The 18,712-nt window shown below is 41.7% G+C and overlaps 1 protein-coding gene across 1 annotated transcript; it reads right to left on the bottom strand.

The window, feature by feature from the left end:
* Window positions 1-3,012: 3,012 nt before the first annotated feature.
* Pgrmc1 (progesterone receptor membrane component 1) lies at window positions 3,013-11,332 on the bottom strand. The gene is made up of 3 exons (XM_004672612.2): window positions 10,880-11,332; window positions 7,264-7,419; window positions 3,013-4,274 (listed from the first exon to the last, which is right to left on the bottom strand). Exons 1-3 carry the CDS (start codon window positions 11,205-11,207, stop codon window positions 4,171-4,173), a joined length of 588 nt encoding a protein of 195 aa, XP_004672669.1. The 5' UTR covers window positions 11,208-11,332; the 3' UTR covers window positions 3,013-4,170.
* Between the last annotated feature and the right edge of the window lie 7,380 nt (window positions 11,333-18,712).

Below are 18,712 nucleotides of genomic sequence, written 5' to 3'. Positions count from 1 at the left end.
AGCTCTGCTGGTCATGCATATCTGTAATCCCAATCCCGTGGGGAGCAGAGACTAGGGAAATGAAAGCTGCCAAAGTTCTGGAATACTGAAGAGACTCCTCAAGGAAAAGCAGGTGGGTGAACAATGGAGGGGCTCCTGATGTTCTCCTCTGGCCTCCAGGCAGGTACACAAGGGCCACATCTCCACACGAATATACATGCACACAACACTCAAGATTTACTACACATGCAATGTGCAAAAGAAAGGTAGCAAAATCGACTAATCCTTTCAGCTCAGGTTGTAAGTGCTCAAGTTTACAGAATGTCCAAAAATGATGGTGTGTATGGAATGAGGAGTCTAGTCCAAAAAACATAGGGCATTGATAATCTATCTTTGATCATTCAAAAGTTAACTGTATTTGCACATGAAATACATAGTAAACTGCCTCAGAGTATTCCATAACAAAGGCAAACTCTACTTTAAACTCTGAGCACTCCAGAGAAATGTTCTTTGTGGGGTTTTAAGAACTCTATGAAGGAAGGAATGTATCAGTGCTTATTATGGACTGTAAGAAAGGGGGGGCACTGGCTCGATGAGTAAAGTGCTTGCCTCCTAGCCATGGAAGCATGAAGATATGAGTTTGAAGCACCAACACCCATGTAAATAAAAGTTGGCCATGGTGGTATATGCTTGTAACCCCAGAACATACCCAGAAGGGAGGATATTTGGGGCTCACTGGCTAGTCTGTGTAGCCCAATCAGCTTTGGGTACAGTGAGAAACCCTGTCTCAAAAAATAAAGTTGTAGGGGCTGCAGAGATGGCTTAGTGGTTAAGGCATGTGCCTGCAAAGCCAAGGGATTCCCGGTTCAATTCTCCAGGACCCACGTAAGCCAGATGCACAAGGAGGCACATGTATCTGGAGTTCGTCTGCAGTGGCTAGAGGCCCTGGCATGCCCATTCTCTCTCTCTCTCTCTCTCTCTCTCTCTTTCTTTCTCTCTCTCTCTCTCTCTCTTTCTCTCTCCCTCTAATAAATAAGTAAATAAACTATATTTAAAAAAAAATAAAGTTGTAGTATCCCAAAGAAAATATGAAAAAAAGGAAGATAAAGTATGGAAAGGAAAATCATTTAACTTTAATATCCATTCTTTCCAGGACAAAATAAATTTCTTTTACTGAGCAAAAAATAAAATAAAATAAAAAATAAAGTGGTAAGTGATAGAGGAAGACACTTGACACTGAACTCTGCCTGTACACACCTGCACCCACATGTACCCCCCCATTTCTCTCACACACACAATCTCAACCATCCCTCACATGTGGTAACCCCAATGCCTTCTGTAGTAACATTAGTTCTTAATAACTTTGCTGTGGCCTTCAGTTTAGAAAGTTAACTCAGAGGCAGAATTTTGCAAGTCATAGAAAGCAGTTCAGTTCATTCTCATTTCCTTCCTAGGGTTTATTTTTATTTTTTGTGATGTGTGGAGGTCAGAAGACAACATCAGGTGTTGGTTCTCACTTTCCATCTTGTGAGAGGCTGGGCCTCTCATCGTTCACTGCTATGTACCCCAGCCAAGCTGGTATGTGAAATTTCATTTCTGCCCCCGTTCATGCCATAGGTACACTGGAATTACAGCAGCTAGAGTGCTACCATGTTGGGTTTTTAAGTGTGTTCTAAGGATCCAAACTCAGATACTCATGCTTGTAGTCATCTCCCTAGCCCCTTTTTATTATTTTGAGAAATAGTATTGCTATGTAGCCCAGGCTGGCCTTGAATGTGTGATTCTCTTACCTTAAGGCCTTGAAATCATGGGGTCACAAGTGTGTTTCTTTTGGAATACATAGTGCACTCAAAAGTTTAAGAGGCTGGAGATATGACTCAACAAGTGTTTGCTTGCAAAGCCGAATAGCCTGGGTTTGATTCCCCAGTACCCACATAAAGCCAGATGCAGAGGTTGGCACATGCATCTGAAGTTCATTTGCAGCGACATGAGGCCCTAGAGTGCTCATAGTCACTCTTTGTCTCTCTCTCAAATACTATTTTTAAAAAATTAAAGTGAAATAACTTTATTTGAGAGAGAGAGAGAGAGAGGCAGATAGAAAATGTGTGTGTCAAGGCCTCTAGCTACTGCAAATGATCTCGAGATGCATACAACATCCTGTGCATTTGGCCAGGGTCTCTAGCCACTGCAAACGATCTCTAGATGCATGCAACACTCTTTGTATTTGGCTTACATGTGTACTGGGGAATCAAACCTGGGTCCTTAGGCTTTTCAGGCAAGCACCTTAACTCCTAAACAATCTCTCCAGCACCTGAAGCTGAACATTTAAAACTTTTATTTATTTATTTATTTATTTGAGAGAGAGAAAGAGGGAGAGAGAGAATGGGTACACCAGGGTCTCCAGTCACTGCAAAAGAACTCCAAACACACCACCTTTTGCACCTAGCTTACATGGGTCCTGGGGAATCGAACCTGGGCCCTTTAACTTGGCAGGCAAGTTTCTTAACTGCTAAGCCATCTCTCCATCCCATGAAATTGAGTGTTAAACTGAAGTCAGATAGCAAAATCTGATCTCTTAGAATAAGGTTTAAAAAAATTAAGGGCTGGAGAGATGGCTTAGCGGTTAAGCGCTTGCCTGTGAAGCCTAAGGACCCCGGTTCGAGGCTCGGTTCCCCAGGTCCCACGTTAGCCAGATGCACAAGGGGGCGCACGCGTCTGGAGCTCGTTTGCAGAGGCTGGAAGCCCTGGCGCGCCCATTCTCTCTCTCTCCCTCTATCTGTCTTTCTCTCTGTGTCTGTCGCTCTCAAATAAATAAATTTAAAAAAAAAATTAAGCCAGCCCCTGCAAAGCCTAAGGACCCATGTTTGACTTCCCAGATATCTGGACACACAAAGGTGAGGCAAGTGCAAGGTCGTACATGCCCACTAGGTGGCACAAGCACCTGGAGTTTGATATCAATGGCTGAGGCCTTTGAGCACCAATTCTCTCACTTTGTAAAATAAAGATTAAAAAAAAAAAGTCAGCCACACTATATTGGGCAAAACCATTTTATTAACTGACCCCAACACTTCATTTTGTTTTCTGATTTGAGGTAAAATCATCAAACATAGTTCACAAGAAAAGACAGACTATTTAACTATGATTACAAGAGTTTAAAACATCACTAGTTGTTCATATACCACTTTTACAAATTTATACAACTGTAGACTCTACTTAAGCTAGGTTTAGTGTTAACCTAGAGTATTATCCAAGACCTAGATACTTGAATACTACTTTTGCAGTGGCTACAATTTTGTGACAACAGAAGCATTTAACTCTTACATTAGAATTATATTTTCCTTTTAAAACCACTTGGCTAGTGCTATGTAGTATTTCCTATCCTTTGTGTGTATGGATGAAGGCTTTTAGGAGAACACACACCTGTTCTAACCTGTCCTGTATGCCCTTCACATTTTACATTTTGTCCAATTACCACATACCCACTGCCTGTCCTGTCATGAACACGGGGATTGGGAAGCCAGTCCTACAATCTTCTTCATTTGTTTAGATCTTTTTCCAAAGCTCTACTTTCAGTGTCCACATGTTATTTTAATCCTAACTGTAGATTACTGTGTGACAGTGTCTGTGTCCGTATAAGGACCACATACCAAAGCAGAAACACAGTATTGTTTTTTCTATCAGAACTCAAGTTCTCATTGTTACTGGAAAGTTGTCTCTAATCAATACCTAACCCTTGGGGCACTGCAGATTTGCTTCAGAGGTAGATAAAACAGAAATCATGCAGTTAAGTCAATTGAGTAAATAGGACTTGTTTTCAGAGAGCATCATGAAAAAACGTTGAACTTCATTCTTGGTACACAATTAACATTCTTAGCAGTTTGGGGAAATACCTATGTCTTACCTACCTCTCAAGATAAACCAATTCAAACTCAGGTTGTTCTAACTACAGATAGAAGAAAAAACTTATTAACATATGCATTACAGCACTACAATTCATTTTGTGGACTTGTGACTCACAAACATATCATGCATCCTAAGAAAAAAGTTAATTTCATCAGTGTCACTAGTGATGTTAATTAAAAAATTACAGCAAATTCCAAACATGTTGAAATCACCAAGTTTTAAAGACAGACTAGAATGTTACAAATGATTCTGCAAAATACAAAAATAGATATGCTTCCACTGAATGCCTCAATCATTTTTCCGAGTAGTCTCATCTTTCGGTTCTTCATCATCTGAGTACACATTAGGTTCCTCCCCTTCCTTCAGCAGTTTGCCCACATGATGATACTTGACTGGAGGTAGAGAAGAACACACAAATGGTCATTCTCATGCTTTACAAAACATTGCTACATTTTATTTTAAAGCATTTGTTAGGAGCCCACACAATATCCTCAACAATGAGTTAGGCTTCTTGATGGATATGGAAGGCAGTTTATAACATAGTACTTGTTAGCACAGAATTAAGAACTTTGTTCAAAAGTACAAAATATCTTGCAATGAACATGCATGATAATGTCAAAATGAACTGAGCATATGTATAGAGAGTATTTGAGGGAAATAAACTGAATATAAATTAGAAAAGGGTACAGAATTTTTAATGGAAAATTTTTTAACAGAAGAAGAATGTGTTTTGGAAAATGTATACAATGATTTTTGGGGAGATATTTCTGTAAAATGAAAACTATGTTCAAAGGCACACAGGCAAGACTAGACGTACCTGGGAAACAATAAAGAAAACATTTGGTCAAGAGGAGAATGGCATTTGGAAGTAGTAGGAGATAGGTTTGGCTAATCAGTGTGAAGAAATAATATTATGAAAGACCTGAAAAGTCAGCCTGAGGAATTTGAACTTCACTTACAGATGGCAAAGGGCACTGAAAGTTTATAAGAGAAAGAATGACACAGCAAAGTGTTGCTTTGGCAATATTATCACTGAGATACATAGGGCAGATTTCAGTAAGTACAGTCTAGGAATAAGGTGTCCAGTAGGCTAGTGTGAAGGAGCCAGAGCCAGAAGTAGGGTGATGTCTATGGAAATCAAAGAATATCATACAGTTTCAAAGAAAATGGAAATAGCAGTTCATGAAGTGGATAGTAGACAACACATGTACTTAATGGAGACTCTAGATGGGGCCACATGACAGGAAATCTGCAACATGAACCAGAGATAGGAAGTTAGTCCTGGAAAGAAGCTGGTCCCTGAGAATGTTCCAGAGAGTGCATTCGAATTGTGGATACCAGTGCACTATAGCGAGCAAGGAAGGGAGTATGGAGGAAATGAAGCAATGCTCATGGGCAACATGTAGAAATTTGTTAGACAGTCAAGGAAGGGAATAATGGATAGGCTGACAGGACAGTAGATAATAGAAGTAGATAGGATAGATACTAGGTTTTCTTTTTCTTTTTTTTAAAGAATTTATGACAAATGGGGTGTTGAATTCTGGTTTTTTTTCCCATTTGTTGAGGTAATACTTTTTTTAAACTTTATTTATTTATTTATTTGAGAGCGACAGACACAGAGAGAAAGACAGGTAGAGGGAGAGAGAGAGAATGGGCGCGCCAGGGCTTCCAGCCTCTGCAAACGAACTCCAGACGCGTGCGCCCCCTTGTGCATCTGGCTAATGTGGGACCTGGGGAACCGAGCCTCGACCCGGGGTCCTTAGGCTTCACAGGCAAGCGCTTAACTGCTAAGCCATCTCTCCAGCCCGATACTAGGTTTTCTTAGTATGGGGAAAATATGGGTACAGGAAATGGTAAAAGGCAGGAAAGGACTGTGAGATTTTGAAGACAAAAAGTTTAGTAGGAGTGCAAACCATAACCAGCAAACCCCCTCATTATTGTACCCAAACAAATAGGTAAATGTACAATCTCAGTATTAGAAGGCAAGAGGGCCAAATTTTCTTTTGGAATATGGAAAGGAATGAGAGGGGCAACCAACCTGTCTAACCAGGTAACCAGAGCTGCTTTTGTGTGAAATAATCATATTAGGAAAACCTGGAACTTCCCTATTTAAAGGTAGCATAAAGGTCTCTGGGGTGCCCTGGACTGTGCAACAGACAAGTAAAAACTGGGTGGTGCCTGGGAAACCTGTCTTAAGTGGAACTAACAATAGTTTTGAGTATAGCTGAGGTGTCACAACAGGATTTGAGGCTAGTCCTAGGTGAAAGGGAAAAATTTCACTTTTTCTCCCATGCCTGCAGGCAAACCCTAAAAACATGGAGCTTTGCAAGTTATAAGTTATCACTGAGTAGTTTCATATAGAAGTCTATTGTTACAAAGGCATCTTTGGGATGTAAATATTAGTAACTATCCTAGGAAACTGAATTGGGTCTTCAAAGTTCAAAGGTTTGCCTCTATACTGAAAGTTATACTGGGTCTTCTTGAGATCCAAATTCAAAGGTAGGGTCACATCTAGCTAATTATTAACCAAGAACTATCTCTGAGACTATTTCAAAGAAAATGGTTAGATATAGCCAAAAGCACATGTAATGTTTAACTGATTATAAAGAACAGCAAATAGAGAGCTTCCCCTACACATCCAAACACTCTTCCTCAAAGTCATAGTCATGGTCTTCACACACTTTTCATAAAATCTGGGAAAGATTATTATTCAATTTTGTGGCAATGAAATATTGTTAAAGTGAAAATTATATCCTTGCAAGTCCCAAGGGTTGATAGAAGCCAATTTCTGAATTCTTAAGGGCTGAATTTAACCCTTCTTTTCTATCAACTCCCCAAAGCTCCATATATTCCATAACTCTGAAACAATGTTTTCCTTTTTTCTTAAAAAAATTTAGACATCATTGTTGCTGAGCAGATTATAAGCATCATTTGTGGATGAGACCTATGATTGGGCTAAATTAGATTCAATGAGGAGGTGTTTTTCAGAATACAAGTCTCCCATTCTTCAACAGAGATGTGGGCTGATTTTAAACAGTAGGTTCTAAAAGAGAGGGCTTTTAAAATCGCTTTCTGTAGCCAAGAGATTCAATGCCCTTTCCCCTACACACTGAAGTGGTAGTGTGCAATCCATACCTCTATGGAAAAATAAATACATCAAAACCAGAAACCCATAAAAAGTTAAAAATTGGTATGCAATCTTAGCAAGTGACTCAGCACTGCCACAATCAGTTTAAGCCATGAACTTGATCCGTCCAAGATTCAGGAGCCTATCAAAATGCACCTAAGTTTCAAGCTGCTTAGTAATAACTATTGTCCTACCATGAATCCCTATTATTGACAGAAATTTGATCCAGGCACAATCTAAAAAAAAATGCTTACAAGTGAACTGAGACTCCCAGTCACTCAGGGTCTCCTGCTGGGCAGGAGAGAGGTCAGAAAGGTCATCATACTCATCCTTCAGTGCTTCCTTATCCAGGCAAAATGTGGCCAGGCCCCTGGATGCATCTCTTCCGGCAAAGACTCCATAGGGTCCCTCTTTAAAAACAAAGTGAAACCAAACACAGATTCTTTATTAGATAGTAATACATTTCTCTATGGATCACATCCAGAAAGAAGCTGATTTCCTTATTCTTAACACAGAACGCTCCCTTTTTGATTATCAAATTTCTTAAACCACATCTGATGATCTGTGATGAAGACACTGAAAGACCTATTGCCATTAAATAAATGAAACAAAATAAAAGCGCTACATATGTTTAATTTTCTGTGACTTATAAATAGCTAATATAAGTAATACATGATTTTTTGGGGGGTGGTGTTTGTAGGTAATGATCTATAATAATACAGTCCATGGATTAGAATTCAACTTGAGGACTTTGCACTTACAAGTTAGCTCTATTTTAGAAACTTGGGGCCCAGCCAGTAAAAGTTAGGATTTCTTAATCACTAATGTGTAAATGAACACATTTCTTTATAAATGGATTCTGATATGTTTTGATGATCTTTGATTGTTAGGCTCAAACAGTATCTCAAGGCATGTGCAAGAGAAATAATTTTATAAGTATCAGTGGTTTGCATATTTATCCATATTACCTAACTTTTACTGTCAATAAATAGGCACCAGCACAAGAAGATCAGCCGTGTTATTGTTTTTGATAAGTTTAAAAAGAAGATTGTGAAAATACTAAAATTTTCATGGAAAAAAGCTTGAATCACAACTTTCAAAACTCCATAAAACCCAGGAACACTATTATGTGTAACAGCATACCAAACTTTTGTCTGAGGGTTGTAGATCATTCTGTAGACACTTAAAGTGGATGTTTAGACTTATTTAAATATTGCACAAGTAAATGAAAAGAATCCAAGTGTACTTTAAACAATGTCTTGTTTTCCAAAAGTAGGCTGTATAGTAACCCTGCTGTAGCCAGCCACTATACCAAGTAGGAGAATGAATCGGATTTCACTGTGGCTACTTGAAACCTCAATTCATTAAGCCTTTTTTTCCTTTTTACCAATTATGTGAATTTTATGGTCAACTGTTTTCTCAGGGCTGGGGATGGAAGTAAACACTTTGCACATTCTAGGCAAGCACTCAAGTACTGAGATACATCTCAAGCCCTTATGAATAACTTTTAAAAGCAATTCAGATTCCAAAAACTGGTTGTTTTAGTCGTCATTACATGCTTCCATTTCCCCTAAAGAAGGTTAGAAAAAACAAAAACTTCACACAGTTTTACACCTCTGGTGGAAAGAGTAGCACCTAGTGTTTGAGGACAGGTGGATAATTCTGGTTTGTAATTCACCATTTTAGAAATTACAGTCATAGAATTGGTAGAGTGTGTCTTTACTTAGCAAACGTCACAGTCCACTTAAGTTGTACAAGAAACATTAAAAATTATATATGTTTCACAGGCTAGATCTATGGACAGGAAATGTGTTTTCCTCACTATTTTCCTAGCACCTACAACAGTGCCTTGCACAGAGTAATAAGCACTCCAATGAGTATTTATTTAAATATTTTATTTATTTATTTGACAGAGAAAGAGGGAGAGAGAGAGGGAGGAAGGGAGAGAATGGGTGTGCCAGGGCCTCCAGCCACTTCAAAGGAACTCCAGACACGTGCACCCACTTGTGCATCTGATTAACGTGGGTCCTGGGGAACTGAACCTGGGTCCTTTGGCTTTGCAGGCAAATGCCTTAACCCCTAAGCCATCCCTCCAGCCCCCAATGAGTATTTTCTACCAATACTTTGCAACATGGAATATTTTCACTATAATGTTGTGACTGGTTGTGGGCCCACTCAGTGATAGCAGAGACTCAAGAGATCTCACAATGGACTATTTTTTTTCCCCAGAGGGATAACTAAAGGCCAGAGAGAACAATGCTTTGTTCACATGGCTGGCAGTGACCAAACCTATCCCGGCTAAAATACAGGTTGTTTTGACGCGTAGTTTTGTGTTTGGCAGCACACTAACATTCCTCCTGATGACTTTGCAAATGATAACCATAGAACAGTGGCCCAGGCACACGTTCTGACTGCTTTATGGTTTAGTGGAGTAATTATAGGCTTTTACTTTATTGTGTTTATTGACAATGTGCTACTATAGTGACAGATTTTTACATTGTTTTGCAGCTACATGCTTACAAGAAATAGGTGTTCTAAAAGGTCCAAAAGTAAAAATTAAGTGTGAGTACCCTGGCATATCTGATCTTGATTAGCTGGACTCTGGAGAGCTAAAGGAAGGAGAGGGTGTGACTGGTTTGGATTAGTGCTGGCTATTCTCTCCTTTCTCAGACCACTGAGCATGTGAATGCACTTCCTCAGACCTGAGAGGAGTCCATATTGTAGGAGCTAAATTCTCTTCTTCCTCTGAAAGTGTTTTAGAAAGCAAGACTTTCTGCATCTAGCTGGATCAGTAGCTATGGCGGGTTGGACCAGGAATCTGTATTTTCACAAGCATAAGATAATCACAATCAGGTTTTCATAAACCTTATATCTAAGAATCCTTTCAAACCTTCCACCTCCAACAGCACAGCAGTCATCCATCCCTCACTTCCTCTGTGCTTGGCTTTTCCAGACACTCCTCCCCCAGAAGCCTTCATAGTCTTATCCTCCTCCCCCTTTTTTTTCATTTTAAGGCGGGGTTTTTGCCTTCTAGGCCTTTCTCTTTTGCTATACACTGAGTACCATATTACCAATCATCCTGCCACACTTTACCACTGTCCACTGCATTCTCATGATTCCATTCTAATCAGTCCTCTTCCTCCTACCAAACTTCCCTTGTTCACCTTCCAGCCTCTCCAGTTCAGTCCACTACATACAGCACGTACACATACCAGACACATGCCACACATATACCCGACACATGCCACATTCCAAGCACACCAACACGCGCGTGCGCCACACACACACACACAGCAGACCAACCGTGTACATAGAACACACACAGCGCGCATGCACAGCTTGCTCACACACAGCATTCTCCACCATGAACAATGCTTCCACCTGATGCTAAATCACTCCCCCCACCTTTCTCCCCACACCCTCACATTCCACCATGGCTACCCCTGGCATCATGAGCCTTCGCATCTTCTCCAAGTGTGGGCCGCCTTCCCACTCTCCTTTTCTCGAACACCAGCCCCTCCTTTCTGGAGCCTCCTCAACCCCCCCATTTCGCAAACTCCCCCGGCACCCAGTGCTCTGGGCCTTCGAGCCTCTCCAGACCTCTCCCACCGTGGCTTCAAAGCCTCAGCCTTCTTTCTGAACCCCCATCCTGCCGCTAGCAGCGTGGGCTGGGGGGTGCGCGCCTCCCACCGGTTTGCAGCCCCTCCGGATTGCCTCTGGTCCCCACCCAGCCAGGGCAGCCACCCTGCCACGATCGCCCATCCCTCCCTTTCACTTGGGGTCCTCTCGATCCCCTCAGCCTCTCGCCGACCCAGCTCCACGCCAGGGGCCCCTCTTTTGTTTCCAGGCACCCCTCGCCGGCCTCCGTACCGGGCCCGTAGAACTTGCGGCCTTTGGTCACGTCGAACACCTTGCCATTGATGGCCATAAGAATGCGCGGGTCTTGGACGCCGTCAAAACGCCGCAGCTCGGCGGGGGTGAAATCGCGCCGCTTGAGGCGGGGCAGCGGGGGCGGCTTGTCGTCGTCGTTGTCGCTGCCAGCCCCGGGCTGGTCCCCGCGCACGATCTTGTAGAGCAGGAAGATGCAGAGGCCCAGCAGCAGCAGGTTGAGAGGTGACGTGAAAATCTCGTGTAGAAGTCCTCCGCCCTCCAGCTCGCTAGGATCGGCGCCAGTCGCCACCACATCCTCGGCAGCCATGATCTCTAAAGCTAAGGTTGGGCTGTTGGGCTGGGCTAGTCTGAGCTCCGGAACTCACAGCTTTCTCCTCCCTCTCAGCTAGCTGTGAAGCGGGCGGCAGGGCGGCTGATGAAGACTAGGCAGTGGAGGAGGCGGGACCCGGAGAGGCGGAGCCTCTAAGCCACACCCCTCGCGGTCACCTAAGTGTCCCGCCCAGCTTAGGCGCGCTGTGAGGCCACTCTGGCCCCCCACGTAGGCTCGGGATCCAGACTCGGCTCCTCCACCCCTGTCACTGAGCTCAGCTCGCTCCTCGTTCCTACCTGCCGGGCCCGGCCCTAGCCTCACGTCGCCCTGGCACGGTGACTTGGCGCGCAGCCCTCCTGGGCTCCTGGCTTGGCCCCAGCAGACCCTCTGAGAGAGCGTTGCTTTGTGGGCCTTTGTCTGAGCCCTCCTCCTGAACGTTCAGGGATGTCAAAACCAGACTACATTTCTCCTGCCTGGGAGCTTTCCTCTCCTTTCTTTCCCAAGCCCCTCACTCCTCCCTTGCTTGGACATTCCCCAGGACCACGAAGCTGTTTTAGGACACAGAAAACTCTTTCCTGGAACTCATTTTCCACCTTAGAGACCTAGACATCTCTCTCTTTCACTCTCTTTTAAACTTTAGAAACCTCCATTAACTTTGATTGGCCCTTCCCCAGTTCTTCCCCGGATGTTGTGGGGCAGAACTGCCTCCTCAATATCTGGGGCTCGAATAGTCCAATTTCCTTTAGATGTATTCTCCAAAAAAATCTCCTTCATTGATTTTTTTTTTTTTTGCTTAGTCACAGTGCACCAGCAAGTAACATTCTCTTTCTGAGCTTAGTAAAAATTAAAAATCTCGGGTTGGAGAGATAGTTTAGCGGTTAAGGCGCTTGCCTGCAAAGCCAAAGAACCTTGACTCAGTTCCCCAGGACCCATGTAAGCTAAGCACAAGGTAGAGCATGCATCTGGACTTCTTTGCAGTGGCTGTAAGCCCTGGCACTCCCATTCTCCCTATCTCTGTCTCTCTCTCTCTCTGCCTCTCTTCCTCTGAAGTAAATAAATAAATAAAAATAAAGAAGAAAAAAGGAGACAAATCTTGGAATGTTCAAAGTGTTTGTTTGTTTTATTTTGGCAACATTCTGTTTGAGGTTTGTGAGCTACCCTTGGCAGCCATAGTAATCTTGCTCTGGGTTCCTGACAAAGGAGTAAGTTTGTAAGGATGCTGGACTAGATCCTTTCTTTCCCAGGTATTTCATCCTGCCTTTGATGTGCCAATAGGTTGCTAGAACATGTCTCTGTGGTACAAGGGTTGTCTCTACCCTCTAGAGGCTTAATCTGGACGCGTTCTTGTAGTGAGAGGAGGGGAGCAGAAGACAGGATAGAAATGGGGAAAAATAATTGAAACCAAGCCACACACACATCTGCAGCCCAGAACAGTAATTTTCCATCAAGAGTTTTGTTTGCTGGCTCATAATTTACCCCCCCCCCTTCAAGCATACAACAAAACCAAAGAGATAATTGGTTAAATTTTAAAAATTTCTGGCAAAAACTGCTTTCATCCCTAACCTCCTTCATATTCTTAAATCACCTTAAAGTTTAATGAGCCAAACAATCTTTATATCAGACTCATGCATTTTTCTTTCAAAGCTAAATTTAGGATTAGTTGAACCTGCCCCTCCAGATCTTTTGTCAAACTTCTTCAACTTAATCACCCTGAAACAAGCTCAAACTAAGAGCACTCAGTTCCACTTAGAATCAAATCCCTTTAAAAAGAACTGTGTATAGCTGAGACATTTTTAAAAACCAGCAAACTTGCGAAAAATATTTTCATTTGCAGTTAATGACAAAGGATTATTATCTTTCAGAGCCCATTTTAATTGATAAGAAAACCTTTAAGATTCTAGTCAAACTGAACAAAATTGGAACTAGTAGGGATTTCACAAGAACATATATTAGGGGCTGGGGAGATGGCTCAGTTAGTAAAGTATCTGTCATGAAGGACCTGAGTTTGTATGCTAATTCTAGGGCTGGGTTGATAGAGGCAGGAAGATTCCTGGGGTTTTCTGGCTAGCTAGTCTAGCCTAATTGGTAAGCTCCAGGTTTTGTGAGAGAACTTGTCTCATAAAGTAAGGTGAAGACTTATTGAGGAAAACATCTGCCATCCACCTTTAGCCTCCACATGCACATACACAGGCATACACACACGTACATGCATAAGCAAGTATATAGACCACAGCAACATAGGCATATGTGTAAGAGGATAACAGTGGTGAATAGAAATATGAAAAATCTTCAGTTCTGTTAGTGATAAAAAATAGAGATGTCATTGTCACCTTCCTACTGGAAGAATATGAGGGTGTGAAAGGGGTCTCAGAGATGGCTCAGTGGGTAAGAATATTTGACACATGAACACGAGGGCCTGAGTTTGATCAAAAGTTGGGTATTACCAAACATGCCTGTATTCCTAGTCCTGTGGATAATGGAAACTGGAGAATCACTGGGGCTCACTGGTCAGCTAGTGTGACCAAAAATGGCACCTCCTGGGCTGGAGAGATGGATTAATGGTTCAGGCATATTCCTGACAAGCCTAAGGACCCAGGTTTGATTTTCCAGGTCCTACGTAAGCCAGATGTACATGGTGGCACATGCATCTGGAGTTTATTCGTTATGGCTGGAGGCCCTGGTGCACCCATTCTCACTCTCTGTCTATCATCTATTTCTCTCTCTGCCTCAAATAAATAAGTAAATAAAATGTTTGAAAAAAAAGGCAACTCCAAGTTCAGTGAGACTCCATCTCAAAGAAATACACATATGAGTGCTAGAGGAAGGTCACCCTATGTTTCCCTCTGGCCTCCACAGACATCTATACACACATGTGCATACACTATGGATATACGCACCATACCATACTATAAACAAAACACACATATGCGTGTGTGCATACACACGCACCAAAAAAGGAAAGGAAATAATATATAATGCTGGTATGAGAGTGAGGAGACACTCATCTACTGTTGGGGAGTGGATATTAGTATAAACTTTTTCTATCCATAAAAGTTTTTTTATACATTAATTCTGCTTCTAGAAACCTACTCTTTGACCCAGTAATTCTATGAATCCATCCCACTCAGAATGCAAATTTTTCATTAGTAAGATGCTTATCACAGATTGATTTTTAATACAGAATCACTGGAAACAACCGAAATGTCTAACTTCAAATAAAATGGCTGGGGTGGTTTGATTCAGGTGTCCCCCCATAAACTTATGTGTTCTAAATGCTAGGTCCTCAGCTGGTGGCAATTTGGAAAGTGAAGCCTCCTGGAGGCAGTGTGTTGTTGGAGGTGGGCTTTTGGGTGTTAGAGCCAGCTTCTCCTTGCCAGTGTTTGTCACACTCTCCTGTTGCTGCTGTCCTTTCTGATGTTGGCCAGGAGGTGATGTCCAGCCTCTGCCCATGCCATCATTTCCCCTGCCATCATGGAGCTTCCCCTTGAGCCTGTAAGCCAAAATAAACAACTCTCCTCCCACAAGCTGCTCTTGGTCGAGTGTTTTATGCCAGGAACATGAACCTGACTGGAACAATGGCTAATTAGCCCATAAGAATTGTGATAAAATAATATTCTAGCTGTCCAAATGCCATAACGACATGGGAAAATGCTTATGTTTTAGTGTTAGGAGAGAAAACAGGATACGAAACTATCTACAGTATGAATTCAATGATGTCCCAGACATACATAAAAGGAAACCTGAAAAGAAACAAACTAATTCTTATGATTTTTTGGTTTCTTGTTTATACATTTTAATATTTTCCACAAAGGGAAAATGTCACTTTAAGCACTGGGGAAATGGTTTATTATTTTTTCTCAAAAATGTACAATGCTTACACATATTCACTATGATAAAGTTTAGCAGCACCTAAATGTATAAAGTAAAAAAAAAAAAAGCACAGTGACACATGCAGATTTTGTTTTATAAAACTGGGAATACTTTTACTTTCATTTTATTTTTTGCATGTACATATATGTGGATGTGTGGATGTGTAAAGGCCAGAGTTTGATGTCTGATATCTTCCTCTATCAGTCTCCACCTTATTTTTTATATTTATTTATTTGTTAGAGAGAGAGAATGGCCACACCAGGGCCTCTAGCCGCTCTGCAAACGAACTCCAGAAACATGCATTACCATATGCATCTGGCTTATGTGGGTTCCTGGGCAATCGAACTTGGGTCCTTAGGCTTCAAAGGCAAGTCCCTTAACTGCTAAGCCATCTCTCTAGCCCTCCACCTTATTGTTTTTAAGACAATGTCTCTCACTGATCCTAGACCTCACTTAGATTAGGTAGTCAGCAAGTCCCTGAGATTCTACTGTTTTGGCTTCCCCAGCACTGGTATTTCAGGTACACACTGTCATGCCTAACATTTGTATGTAGGTATTGGGGAACTGATCTTGGGTCATCATTCTTGTGCCCTTGTGCCCTTATCAATGGGCCCATAATTTAAAATAATACACAATTTGTCTGATTTTCCTAATACAGGCATAATCTAAAAATAAATCACCTGCTGGGAATTTTTTAAGTTATTTGTGTGAAGTCAGACAATTCAAAATATGATCATGCATAATGACACATGCTTCTAATCCCAGAAGTCATTAGTTGGAGGCAGGAGGGGCTGAATTCAAGACCAGAGTGGGCTACACACCAAGGTTTAATATTCAACTATAGAAAGACTCACAAGATAATTAAATCCCTTCTCCTTGCTCTTGATATTCTTTCCTTCAAGGTGACCACTATTAAAAGTGTAGAAATTGTTTGCATGGAGGACTAGAGGGGACATGTCATTCTCATGTATCACAGCCTTTCTTCTATACCTCTGGATCCATTTGGGAGAGGAACGGATTAAAGAAAGGTAGTTATAGAGGGTAGAAAATATGCAATAAAAAATCTTAAGAGGTTATGCAGCTTTAAAATATAACTGCTTTCAAACCAGATTTTATATTAAAGTGGACTACTAGTAACATTAAGATGTTTAGATTGCTGAAAAACATCCCACCTCATGTTAGAATCCATGCTGGATAGACAGGTGTCTTCCAGTGTGGCAGTTTTCCACTTACCTGGAAATAAACAAGGATGCTATGGTGGTTTGAATGTGAAGTGTCTTCATAGCCTCATATGTGTGTGATTAAGCCTCATACTTAATTCCCAGCTGGTACAGCTTTTGGAAGGTGGAGCCTTGCCGGAGAAGGAGTGCCATGGGAGGCTTGTTTTGGTTGTTTATAGTCCAGCCCTACTTGCTAGTGGTAGCACATCTCATTTTCTCTACTTCCTCCCTGCTGCTGTGCAGATGTGGTGCCTGGCCTGTCTGTCCTTGTCATGCTTTCCCTGCCAAGATGAAACTTCCCTTCAAAACTATAAACCAGAAATAAAACCCTTTCCTCTTCTGAGCTGCTTCTGGTTGTATGTTTTGTCCCAGCATTAAGAAGGTAAATGCTACAGATGCTCATGACTGAAAAGCCCTCCTCAGAATGTAAGAGTTGCATTCTCTGCACCCTTTGGTTTCAAACCAAGTTTGAAATCCTATGTACTTTGATATAAGGACTACTTGTTTTCTAACATACATGTTAAGTCTTTTAATAATTTCAAACATGACTTTCATACATTCTAAAGAGGTCTTAAAGATAGACAGGGTAACTGGTTGATTAGATAGTATATTTTTGGGAGAAAATTCTGCCTCATTAGCAAGCAAATGAAGCCAAAGGAACATTTTTTTTCCCCCTTGAAGATTTTAGGAATGATAATACTTAGAGTTGACAAACAGATAGCCTGACAAGTACAGTGATACATGCTGGCAAGAATGAAATTTCTAGAATACAAGATTCATTTTTTCACTGATCTACTTCAAAGCCCTAGTCCATGCGTGGCACATAGTGGGTAATTTGTGGAAATCAAATAAATGGGTATAGACTTCTGTGAAAGCCTTTTGGCAATATGTAACAGATGCCTCAAATCATTCCTGACCTATAATGAGGAAATTTATTTCTAAGAATATTAACCTAGGAAATTGTTGAAAAATCTGGAGAGATTGATGTAGAAAAAAATTATAGAGCATGACATATGACATGAAAAACCTAGAAACCACCTAAATATCCAAAGATATTTACCTATCTCATGATAAAAAACAAAGTTCTGCCGGGCGTGGTGGCGCACGCCTTTAATCCCAGCACCCGGGAGGCAGAGGTAGGTGGATTGCCGTGAGTTCGAGGCCACCCTGAGACTCCATAGTGAATTCCAGGTCAGCCTGGGCTAGAGTGAAACCCTACCTCGAAAAGCGAAAAAACAAAAACAAAAAAAAAAAACCAAAAAACAAAGTTCTTGGGCTGGAGAGATGGCTTAGCGGTTAAGCGCTTGCCTGTGAAGCCTAAGGACCCCGGTTCGAGGCTCGGTTCCCCAGGACCCACGTTAGCCAGATGCACAAGGGGGCGCACGCGTCTGGTGTTTGTTTGCAGAGGCTGGAAGCTCCCATTCCCTCTCTCTCCCTCTATCTGTCTTTCTCCCTGTGTCTGTCACTCTCAAAAAACAAACAAACAAACAAACAAAAAAAAACAAAGTTCTTATATTATCTTGCAAGGTCCACACAGGTCTACATTATCTATCTACTCTTTTTAAAAAGTTTTTGTTTATTTTTTCCATTTTCATACATATATAATGTATTTGGATCTCATTACCCCAACTACCCTCCCTTGTTCCCTTCCCTTCCCATTAGCACTCTTTTTTCCTATAAACTCTCATCTTACATTCATGCCTTTTAACCCATAGAGTTAAATTAGGGTTGCTGGCATGATCACGGGTAGATGGTTATTTACTGTGGAATGGGAAACTTACCAGAGGCTACATCACTGAAGAACCTGACTTCCTCTCCTCCAGCAATCATTAGCTGGCATTAGCTACTTGGGGAGATGTAGGCCTCATGTATAGTTCTCCCATTGATGACTACCCACCTACTGTTACCATTATTACTCTAGTGCCTCACTGATCCCATCACCCCTGATCCCTGCGCTCTAGCGACATTAAACTCCTTGCTGCCCAGTGAACAACTAGGATCTTTCATTTTAGGGACTCTACTTACACAATTACTTTTTCCTGGAATATCCTCCAGATATTTCCTTTCCACTCTTGAAACACTCTCTTCCACTCTTTATCCCTTTTTTCTGCGTTACTTTCTTGTTTATGTATGTATTTAATTTGAAAAATATTTTAATTTTTTATTTGAGAGAGAGAGAAAAAAAGAGGCAGAGACAGAGCGAGAGTGAGAAAGAGCAAGAGAGAGTGCATGCACGAGAGAGAGAGAGAGAGAGAGAGAGAGAGAGAGAGAGAGAGAGAATGGGCATGTATTTATGTGCATCTGGCCTTATGTAGGTACTGGGGAATCGAACCAGGGTTGTTAGGCTTTGCAGGCAACTGCCTTAACTGATGAGCTATTTATCCATCCCCAACATGTATTTCTTTTTGAGAT

This window comes from Jaculus jaculus, chromosome X (assembly GCF_020740685.1).
Source record: "Jaculus jaculus isolate mJacJac1 chromosome X, mJacJac1.mat.Y.cur, whole genome shotgun sequence".
NCBI lineage: Eukaryota > Metazoa > Chordata > Mammalia > Rodentia > Dipodidae > Jaculus > Jaculus jaculus.
The sequence above is the reverse complement of the archived record's forward strand: the minus strand, read 5'-3'. Positions and strand labels throughout refer to the sequence as shown.